At 47.0% G+C, this 10,631-nt stretch overlaps 4 protein-coding genes across 4 annotated transcripts in view; 2 read left to right on the forward strand and 2 right to left on the reverse strand.

The window, feature by feature from the left end:
• Window positions 1-3,610: 3,610 nt before the first annotated feature.
• On the reverse strand, window positions 3,611-4,820 carry CONPUDRAFT_70998 (uncharacterized protein; the record flags this gene model as incomplete). Its single annotated transcript, XM_007767231.1, has 5 exons — window positions 3,611-3,650; window positions 3,689-3,901; window positions 3,980-4,314; window positions 4,361-4,450; window positions 4,506-4,820. The coding sequence occupies 5 exons, from the start codon at window positions 4,818-4,820 to the stop codon at window positions 3,611-3,613; spliced, it is 993 nt and encodes a 330-aa protein (XP_007765421.1).
• Window positions 4,821-6,099: 1,279 nt separating this feature from the next.
• On the forward strand, window positions 6,100-7,278 carry CONPUDRAFT_151201 (uncharacterized protein; the record flags this gene model as incomplete). The annotated part of the gene is made up of 2 exons (XM_007767752.1): window positions 6,100-6,366; window positions 6,418-7,278. 2 exons carry the CDS (start codon window positions 6,100-6,102, stop codon window positions 7,276-7,278), a joined length of 1,128 nt encoding a protein of 375 aa, XP_007765942.1.
• Window positions 7,279-7,850: 572 nt separating this feature from the next.
• On the forward strand, window positions 7,851-9,345 carry CONPUDRAFT_71000 (uncharacterized protein; the record flags this gene model as incomplete). The annotated part of the gene is made up of 7 exons (XM_007767232.1): window positions 7,851-7,951; window positions 8,094-8,107; window positions 8,149-8,236; window positions 8,298-8,356; window positions 8,410-8,537; window positions 8,721-8,909; window positions 8,962-9,345. 7 exons carry the CDS (start codon window positions 7,851-7,853, stop codon window positions 9,343-9,345), a joined length of 963 nt encoding a protein of 320 aa, XP_007765422.1.
• A 631-nt stretch (window positions 9,346-9,976) lies between these two features.
• Window positions 9,977-10,631, reverse strand: part of CONPUDRAFT_71001 (uncharacterized protein) — a gene marked incomplete at both ends in the record, with an annotated part of 3,547 nt that continues 2,892 nt past the window's right edge. Inside the window, 2 exons of the mRNA XM_007767233.1 lie at window positions 9,977-10,236; window positions 10,281-10,397. Of these exons, the coding sequence (XP_007765423.1) occupies window positions 9,977-10,236; window positions 10,281-10,397 (377 nt within the window). The remainder of the gene's footprint in view (window positions 10,237-10,280; window positions 10,398-10,631) is intronic.

The following is a 10,631-nucleotide window of genomic DNA, read 5'->3' on the forward strand; positions in this document are numbered from 1 at the left end:
CTTCGCTCTTCTCCTTCCCCCCACCAGTCCCACCTGTCCTCTCCAGCTCGATGCAGATGCTGACTGGATTGCAGACACAGGCGCCACTTCTCATATGACCCCTCACCGTCACTGGCTGCGCTCCTACACGCCCATGCGCGTCCCAGTTTGCCTTGCACTGTGGTCTACTCAGCTGGTGTAGGGTCTGTGGTGTTCTGTCCTAGGGTGGGAGGGAAGGAAGCGAGGGCTGTAGAGTTTAGTAGGGTGCTGCATGTACCTGACCTGCGCTCCAATCTTCTCTCTGTACTCTACCTTACTCGTCATCATGGCTTCTCTGTCACTATCACCGCTCAATCTATGTCCTTCATTCGCTCCAACACTGTGCTGTTCACTGCTACCATCAACCAGAACACCAGTGCGCTTTTGGACGGATAGATCAAGAGGCAGAGGATGAGGAGGACAGTCCAATGCCAGTGGTCCCATCAAAACAGACCAAATGGGACGCTTATGCCCTCTGTTGCACTGCTTGTGACTCATTTCACATGTCGTATTGCACACTGTCAGTGTTGTGTCACTATGCTTTCTTGATGGTTTCTTGTACTGTTGCTCCCCTGTATGTAGACCAGTCAAAGGAACATGTTTGACTCAAACATCTTTGAGCATGACACAATATATAGTATTTTAATTAAATATGTTTGATATTATTTACAACAGATGTGCCAGTGTGGGCCAAAGCAACAATGGGCATGTCTTGATCAACATACTATTCAGTGTCTGCACAATGAATATATGACACACACAGCATGGTGACACCAGATGCGGTGAGCATATGTTTGCCTCTGCCTGGTTGTGCATTTCAAACTCCACCAGTATCGCTCAATGTGTGTGCGACGCTCTCTTCAACTTGTTCTATCACCACTTCCGGAGGTGGGTGCAAGTGCCCCATTCTGCAAACCTTGCACATTTGCGTGCACTGTGTGCACGCATGCACATATGTACAGCATACAGGACATACTATCTAAGCTGTATATATATTTGTATGGGCATGCGTGTGTGTGTGCACTGTGTGCGTGCATGCATGTGCCCAATTTCTTTGGGCTGTACACCACTCAGGGGCACCTTTGCCACTTGCAGCTGGCTCTGTGAACATGTACTGTGGTGAACATGTTTTCTTCACAAGTTGGTTGCGAGCGTAAGGCAGGGTGCACCTGCAGCCTGGCCAGTGGGCTAGGAGGAACACCTCCTATAGCCACCCCCTTGTTGCAGATGCAACTACCATGCAACAGGCACACACACACAGTGGTGACAATATATATATGTTATTATGCTTCTCTCATCTGCATCACAAATCATTTTTCCTGATGTATGTACAATAATAACACAGAAAACTAACTCAGATCAGAAGTGAGTGGCCCAGAAGAAGGGGATTCCTCTAAAGCACCGAACACAGCAACATCCAGGCCCAGTTTTTCAATAGCAAAATGGAGAATGCCATCATGGTCCGCAAATTGGTGGGGAACTATGGCCACAACTGACTGAATACACTTGACACTGACAACACAGAGTGCACCATCTCCATAATATTGAATGTGTCAAGTGAATGCTCACAAAGCCCTGCATAGGGGCAGCCATACAGTGACACCATTGCAAAAGCAACAGTGGCATTGTGGACCTTAGCAACGAATTAGTAATGAACCTCCGCATAGGAAGATGTCAGTAAGGAACATAGGGTCTTGGATGTGTATTTACCTTTACATTGTGAGATTGCTGGACTGCTTTTGTCATGGTGTTTTCCTTCCATGTGGACTGGGCAACTTGCCCACATGGTAGTCAAATGTGTGCCCACCACTGAATGGATGGTGTTCCTCGCACAACAAGGCCAAGTTTGTGGAATGTGGTTGATATGGCAGCTGTTTCCGGTGGGGTGACAGGCTTCAAGGATTGTTCATTGTGAGCAAGAACAACATATCCTTCCCCTACATCACACAATGCTAGGGGAAGCTTGGCAAAGGTGTTGTCATCTGGATCATCATCAAGATCAGGGTAGAGTGCCTTCAACATGTTGACTCATGCACAGTGGAGTGCACGGTTGGCAAGGTTGGCGTAGGGATGGACATGTGAGTGGATCTCCTGCCTAAGATCTCCGGTTACATGCTCCATTGTCCACTGAGAGGCACATATTGGCAGACCTTTCTTGACGACCTCATGGGTGAGGTGTGTGAGCACGTGAATCCATGGTTGGACAAAGTGAAGGTGATTGGGGCTGCAATTGACGTATAGTTTCTCAAATTCATCAGCAAATGTGTTGAGGTGAGCCTGTGCCTCGCAAACCTGCTCAGCAGTAATAGAATGCTGGGATAAGAGTCAAATGCCGTGAACAAGCCAACTAAAACTCACATAGTGCTCTTCAGGTAGCAGATCTGTCACTAATATTAGCAATTAAACAACAAGAAAAAAGAAATCTTACCTATGTACAATGCTGGTCCCATCCCATAGAGATAGAAGAGCCACTCCCATGCCTTATATCTGCTAACCAGTTTCTTTGCAATATTGTGAGGGGGTGATCAAAGGAGCCGGGAAGAAAAATGGTCAAGCAATGCATGAGGGTGCCATGTCGGGAGTGTGCACAGGAGACCAGAGAAGATAGTTGGTTTGACAATACCAGTTTTGAGTTGCTGCTTCTGGTATTCATTGATATTGGTGCAAGTGAGCACTGATGCAAGGTTGTTGAGATAGTCTCCTGAAGCAGCAGCAGGGAGATTGTGTGTGTGGATGCTTGGGTGAAGACATCCTCGAGCGCAGTAGTTCTGAGGTTTCTTCATGACAGGGTAATAGTGTGGTTTTTGTCAGGTTGTTGTCCAGGAAATCCACTGTAGAGCCAACATGAGTATTTGCTGTGGCCAACCAGACCTATCATCAATGCCATCTCCAGTCCATCGGCTACAATGACATAGAGGTAGAGCCAAGTTGTGCGAATGGAGTTCTCGGCCCCATCAAAGATAACAAGACCTTCATTCCGGACAGCTGCAAGGTGGTAGAGACCAGGGAAAAGGAACAAGTCAAGATTCTGGGGCTTGTTTGGCCCTGGAATGACAGTGCCTGGAATAACAAACTTTTTCTTGTAGTGCTTGTTGGGTGAGATGTCAAAAAGGACCCATATATAGATCCAGCAATTTGATTGCTTGCATGCATAAAGCGGCACACCATTGATTGAGAACATGAGCACTGTGTTGCCCTTGCTGATGCGCTCGGCATTGCATTCTTGTAGGTAGTTGTGGTCTTTAATGATGTCATTAAAAACCTGTAAATCAATGTTGTTGCTGTCCCTGAGGTGATCTTGGATGATCTCAGTTAGCAGATATTGATAACACATTCTAGAAGCGCTGTTAGGATGTTGCCAAAGAGCCTGAATGATAAAAGCAAGTGGGCATGTAATTCAATTCAATTCAACATCTTGGTTTATTGTCCTCCAGGGCACTACTATGGTAGACTAGTCTAACATGTTCATAATCTATATGGTTCGGGGGATGGCTTTGGTGGGGGAATCATAACAGGGGCCAGTGGACATGTAATGAATGTACGCTGGGCAACAAGGGGATGTTTAACAGATTGACGGGGCTCGTACTGCGGTTCATGGCACTTGGGGCAGCTGCCAGCCTGCTCTAGAGGACCTGTAAAACTGACACAAGTATTAATACACATATCTGACCTCATTTCTTTGACACCTGTCATCCTGGCCAGCTTTTTGAGGACCTGGTCCTTACTGAGACACTGGAGGCCAGGAATCTCTTTCTCGATGTTCCTGCATTTGCCAGTATACCGCGCATCTGATGGATTGCCAGGCATATAGTGGAGAGAGATGTGGAGGGCTTGATCTTGAGAGAGATCAACAAAGCCTGTTGTTGGATTGGTGTGCATGGGCCTCCGGTGAAAGTTTGTGGTGAGGGTTGTCTATTTTTGCACTCTTGAGCAGGTTGATGTAGCCCTGGGCAAGGTTGACATTTTCAATGCCAATACTCCTATGGATATTGTCAACTTCTTGATGCATGTAGCTGGAGGTAGCATGAACATCGGGTTTAGTAGATTAATCAGGTGGGGGAGGTTCAATAGCTTCAGGTGAGATCTCTCGATTGTCTTGGTCTTGGAGCCTTGTTGAGCCTCTGTGGTGGCATCCCTAGCAGCCTGTGCATTTTGTACCTGCTGTGGCTCAGTGTCTTGGTCTGCCAGCTCCATCCCTTGCTCTTCCGGGTTAAAGAACTTGTCAACATCAAGGTCATTTGGTTCAGGGTTTTCATCCGTGTACTCAAATGGTGCTTCCTCAAAAGTAAACGTGTCCTGACATATTGTGAGTATCCACAAATAGAGGCATCAATATGTTTACAAGAGCAAGCTGTATATGCAATATGTCCTCATCAAGGGTGTCCTGGAGATGCATGTCGATGTCCTGGGGATTGAGGGGCATTGTGTAGTCCTAAGTATGTATAAGTGTGAGGTTAGTCAAAATACGGGAGTGAATGAGCACGCACATCTCTCATCTGCTTGGTTGCCTGGTCATTAGCTGCTCCATCCTGTGCATCCGGCATCTCAATTTTGTACTCCATCCCGTCAGCTTCATCTTCGGGCATGTCCTCTACATGTGCTTGTTTGGACAGCCACTCTTGCTCAGCAGGGAGCAAAGGTGAAGGTGATTGGTGACCGGGGACACTGGATGGTCCAGCAATAGCTTGGGTTGAATGAGAGATTGCCTTGTGCAATGCATGAAGGACATTTTTAGCTGTCTGTGGCAGGTCCTGGAGTTGTCTGTCACTGGGATTGTAAGCCTTATACGTCACAATAACCATGTAGAGTGGGTCTCCCCCATTCCTGGTGTGGCATCAATCACAGGGGCAAGCCTTATGATGCATTCATTGTTGTTGTCAAGTGGTCGTGATTTGCAGACCTCAATTGACTTAGCCTTGTTGAGGTACGAGCTGCTGCACTACTCCAGGATAGGGTTAGGGTTAGTAGCTGACATGTGCACAGTTCATTTTCTCAGCAGTGTGTTAAGTGCATTTTAGTTTTTGGGTCCAAATCCAGTATGTACTGTCAGAGGGAGTCGCCCAGTGCAAGTGTTGTGCCCAAAAGCATCATCCTGTATGTTTGACAGTACATGCAGAGCGGTGAAGAAACAGAAAAGGGAGGAAAGAGAAATTGACACTGACACAAATTGAGATTCAGACTCTGATGCCAAATGCAGAAAACTCCCCTATGTTCTATGTGGCGGGACTCCAGTTTAATTTAGCTTAGTTGGATTGAATGAAATTTGCATGCCCCTTCAGGTTAACTGTAGACTACTTTGATTATAAGCCCATTTGCAGTCCAAAGGGGCCCGGTTTCACATGAGTTGAGAAAGTGGTTGCCAGATACAAATCAGCTGCCAGAACTGACAACTTCAAGTTCATAAGTGCCACCCGGCCATCAAATTCCATAGAATAAATATATTTAGACAGAACTTCATCAATCCTCATAGTGCAACTTTTCACTGAGCTTGATTGCCCACATCCCAGTGTATCCAAAGTATCTACCTGTATTGTAACCTATTCTGTTGTAGCATTCACCACACTGTTGTTCTCCATGCACACAGGATCACACAAATGCAAGAATTCATCACATTTTTAACCTCTGCCCATGTAGACTTTACCAAGCCATGCAACACTTCTATACAATGCCCACCCACCACTTATCCAGGCTGGTCCCCATCCATATGCATGTATATTGGCTGCCCAAATATCCTGGTTCTCAGCACTAGAAATTGGAGTAGATTTTCAGCTGCCATTATATAGTTGAAATCAGTAGGCTACTTGTATATCCAACTGTATATCAGCCGCGTGTTTGAAGCTTCCGAGTGGTGAACGTGTTTTTGACTTATTGCCTCTTCTGGCACTGTCAATCATGAGCTGATTGTCCAAACCTTCCATATGTCACAAAACTGACTGTTGAGCCAGCACATGTGTCCTCCTGAACACACAACAAGCTCTACGCCCTTAAGCCTCACTGTTGACTTTGCCCCTGAACCACCACCATCCCCGCCCACCATTTTTCTGCATACATCAACTCACTTGACGTCCTTACTGGCCCACTATGCCCTCAAAGCGCAAGCAAGACACTCTCGTTGAATATCGCTGTCAGTCACACCGATGTCATGGAGGGTGCAACAGGTATAGCTTACAAACTGAGCAGGTGACTCACCTGCACAAGCTCCAGGATGAGGCTATGGGTCTGTCAAGTGCAGAGACCACTGCTGATCCTCAGGTACTCACTGCTAAACCACAAGGTCAGCCTCCAGTACAAGGCATTGAGGCAACTGGAGGGAATTGGGAGTTACAGGATGAGGAGGACTATGCTCAGGTACGCTGTATGCTATTTCTGCCACACTAACCCTATGTTAAACTCTTGAAGAACGAAAAGACCTGGACACTTGAGGATCCGGAGGATGGCACACATTCTTGTGATCCAGACAATGTTGGTGGCTACTCAAGCAACGAGAACGTCGGCATACTCATGCAAACATCCGAAATTCCTGCAGTGACTGAGGAGGGCCTTGACAACAACAGCAATGATGGTCACAAGCTACCCGCTGACAATGTTCCAGACAATTTGCCGGCCCATGAGCAATTATATCAAGCGCTCAAGGACTTTGACTTCTCCAACATCAAAGACCTCAAACTTCCCAACCACAATCAGCGGCCTGAAGTGTTCAATAACCACACTTACATTTGGAACTTGTACCTCAAGGCCTTCATTAGTGTGGCCCTACATGGCAACACACTGCAGAGTGTTCACTTCCAGCTCAACTGCAAGAAGTGTCTCTTTGAGGTGATGTGTTGCGATATTCCCAGTCTTGAATTACCTGGCCTTGATGGCTCTGCATGCACCATGCCGACGGTGCTCAAGAGCTTAGGTCGATTGAACCTCAACTTTATTGTTTACCTCTTTGTATGTCTGGTGTGCTGGGCTACCCACTATTCCAACAAGCTCTCTGCCCTTGATTTGCCCAAATGCCTCAGCAAAGACTGTCCTGGACTACTTCACAGCGTCAAAAAGCTTGCCAATGGTTCCGTCAAGTGTACACCCAGCCTGGTAGTGCCGTATGTCCCCCTCGAGTGTGTGCTGCAGTACGTTTTGCTGCATCCCGGCAAGTGGGACCAGCTGCAACAGTGGAGGAGGCCCGGCAATAAACCAGGTTGCAATCCACCACTCAAAGCCACCGGATACAACACGTTTGATGATTCAATAACACCAATGATGGAACGTATATGATGGGTGGGGATGGAGGGCAATCCAAGCAGGAATGGAGCAGCAACAAAACCAAGAGAGTCAGTGGGGAGTAGAGGATGTCAATACCCTTGAGCTCACTCAGCAGTTTGTGTTGCTGCCATGCAGGCTCATTTTGCATTTCAACATTGACTGGTGAACTGCTCATTGGTTACTTCTCCTTGTTGTCTTACCATGCAGGTTTCAATCCATGGAACACAATAATCATTCCACTGGCACTCTCTATGCTGTCATATGCAACAACCCTCGCAATATTCGCCATCTTCCCAAGGAAACCATGCTACTCATAGTCATCCCCAGCCTGAATGAACCCACCCTACTGCAGCTCAACAACCTCTTGGACATTTTCATTGCCAGCATGACATGACTCAGCAGCGGCATTGAGTTTTCTGTCCATGGTTTCCCCAACTGCATGCTTGTTCATGTCTATCTCTGGCTAAACTGCTCCAATCTCCTATCTACTCGCAAGGTCAATGGCACCTTGGGCCACTCCTCCAAGCATTTCATGTGCAACAAATGCTACACTACCACATACAAGCTTGCATCTCCTTCCTGCTATGGCCTCTCTCAGTTCTGCCTTCAAGAAGACTGGCACCATCTCAAGTATGCATTCATGGGCTCATGCAGACCCTGAGGGTGCTGATGAGATATGGACTAGGTGAGGTGTTTCTTGGTCTTTGTTAAACTATCTGCCAGGCTGGATGCCATTGCATAGTGCACTGGTGGAGTTCATGCATGGTGTCTTTCTCGGTAACACCCTTTCTATTCCTCAGTTTCTCTTCTAACTTATCCCTTGACAGGTCTTGTTTGACATGTTAGTAACATGATCCTCTATAAATACGGCCTCCTCAACAGATATCATCATCACAAACCTCTTGAGAAGCTCAAAGGCTTTCTGGATCAACTTGTTTGGCCAGTCAAAGCTGGACATCTGCCCCCATCTGTATGTCATATCCTCATTTTGCAGCTGTTTTGCTAATTTCTGACTGCTATTATCGTAATAGATGGCGCACAGGAAGGGCTGTCCTAAAGCCGACCAGTGGAGAAACCTTATCTCCATTTTGTTTGTTGGGCTTTTTGTAGCATGAAAGCAAGATGGTGAAATACCTGATGCAGATCCACTACCATTGGCATCCAACACCAACAATTACAAGGCTCAGACTGAGTACAAGAAGACTATACACTCTCAACTGCAAGAAGGCCTTCTTGTCCAGGATCCACATACTCCACTTGACATTCTGGACGTGCTTGATGACATCACACCTGATTATAATCTCTGACATCACTACATGACCATTATTGAGTTCTCAGCCACTATCTGTATACTCGCCACTTGATCTGTCTCTCCACAAGACGTGTGTTGTGGCTGTGCAGATCTAGCTTGGGCTTGCCAGTTGTGGGCACACATGTACATTCATTTCACACAGTACTTCCATTCTGTTCAACACATGGAGGGCCAGTTCTATCAGTACGGGCTGTGCTACGGGAGATGGGCTTTTCCATATGAGCAGAACAATGGTAAGCTCTCACGCATCAACCATAATCAGCACAAGGGGGGTGAGCTGGATGGGACCTTGATGTGTCAGTGGTGGTCTAGTACCTTCAACCACAAGCTGGTGAGTGGTCTGCTTCTGTAACTTCCCTGTCTTATCGCACCATCCTGGCTAGATCTCACAACTTGAGGCATTACCTAATCAAACACCTGACGACAAGGATACCATATCCATGCTGAAGAAGTGTCAAAAGTCCACAAAGAAATCTGCGCAAGGAGCAGCACCTCAACCGCTGCCAGGTCACAATGAGCCTGTCTTTGCTGTTCACACTCAGGAGCTTGAGCTCTTGAGCATTGATGAGAGGTTTCATGATGCTGTTTTTGAGTTCCTGCAGGCATATTGGCAAGATCTCACTGATCTTTGTTCCTGCACAGATACGACAGGTCAGGGCGATGTTGCACTCCCACATCTGTTGAAAGAATCTCCGTTACAGAGCAGCAACCCATCACTGTGGGACATCAAGCCGCTATGCTTACATCTTCAACCGCAAACCAGTTGACATTCAATATCGCATGCAGGCCACTTAGGCTTAAAACCACAGCCCTCCTCTCATAGCTAACATCGCTCTTGTTACAGGGTTTGTGGGAGGTGAGAATGTCCCACAGTTTCTGTGGACTCTACGGTGAGTATCATCTTTTTCCCTGATTGGATTACTGATCAGCAGCCGCGTAGTGCTGTTGATCTCGGTGTTGCTGCGTGGCAGGCCCCAGAGGTGGTTCTCATTGAAAAGCTAACAGGGCATCTTGTGCTTGCACCCATCAATGTGCAGGGGCGCAATTGGTGCCTCACCATTGTGTATGACCATGTATGTATTCTCTTTCTTATTGGTATCCTGCTCATTTGTGTGTTGTCACAGCAGGGTGCTCCAGAGTCAGAGCTGGCCCCTCAAGATGACTAACTCCACTTGCTCGTGCATTTCCAACACCAAGACATTCCAATTTTGAGACTACAAAACATAGTATGTGTTTTTCTCATTTCACTGGCTGTCCATGTTCCAAGTGAATATTTTCTCTCACCACATTTCCCAGACTCTGCTATCCCACCGTGTTTATTATTCCTGACTCTCATCATCTCCGTTGTACCCCCCCTTGCCATTTCCATGTGTCATCTTCCATTGCAAAACCTTGGATTTAACCTGACACATCGACAAAGTAATAGTACAGATTTCCATCTGCACCATATTCAGCGCCCAGACCAGAAAGGGCTTGCTCTTGTTTCTGCACATCAAGGCTCATGTGGTATGCACTTGTGCCTGGGCCTGGATCAGCATACTGACACTCTGCTACCTGTTCAACAGGTTGCATTATTTCTGAGACCAGCACAGTGTTCTCAGCTAAGATTACGCAGAATTCAGCCTGGCTTAGTCCATCTGCCACATGTGTACCGTAAGCTGTTTCAATGGAACATTTCATACTAATTGTGGTGCACACGTACCTTGCTCCACATCTTCATCATCATAAGGCACCACATTGTCAAAGTTCACCTGAGCCTGGTTAATCTTGGTGTTTGCGTACAGCCAGTCAGTTTCAACAGCTTGAGATAGAATACCCCCTGGATGATAGGTAGGTCATTGTCAACCTTGACAATCTTGTCTCTAGTGTGTGCAGTCGGGCCTCGAGAGCTGAGTAATTGGTCAACAACTTGTGATATGTTGGTGACCATCTTTTCGGTCTCCTCTAAACGGTACTTTGGCACTTCTATCACTCATGTCTTGCCCGGTATGTGATGCCCCTCCTTCCCCTTCCCCTTCCCCTTCCCCTTCCCCTTCCCCTTCCCCTTCCCCTT

Source organism: Coniophora puteana (genome assembly GCF_000271625.1).
Source record: "Coniophora puteana RWD-64-598 SS2 unplaced genomic scaffold CONPUscaffold_3, whole genome shotgun sequence".
In the NCBI taxonomy this organism is placed as follows: Eukaryota; Fungi; Basidiomycota; class Agaricomycetes; order Boletales; family Coniophoraceae; genus Coniophora; species Coniophora puteana.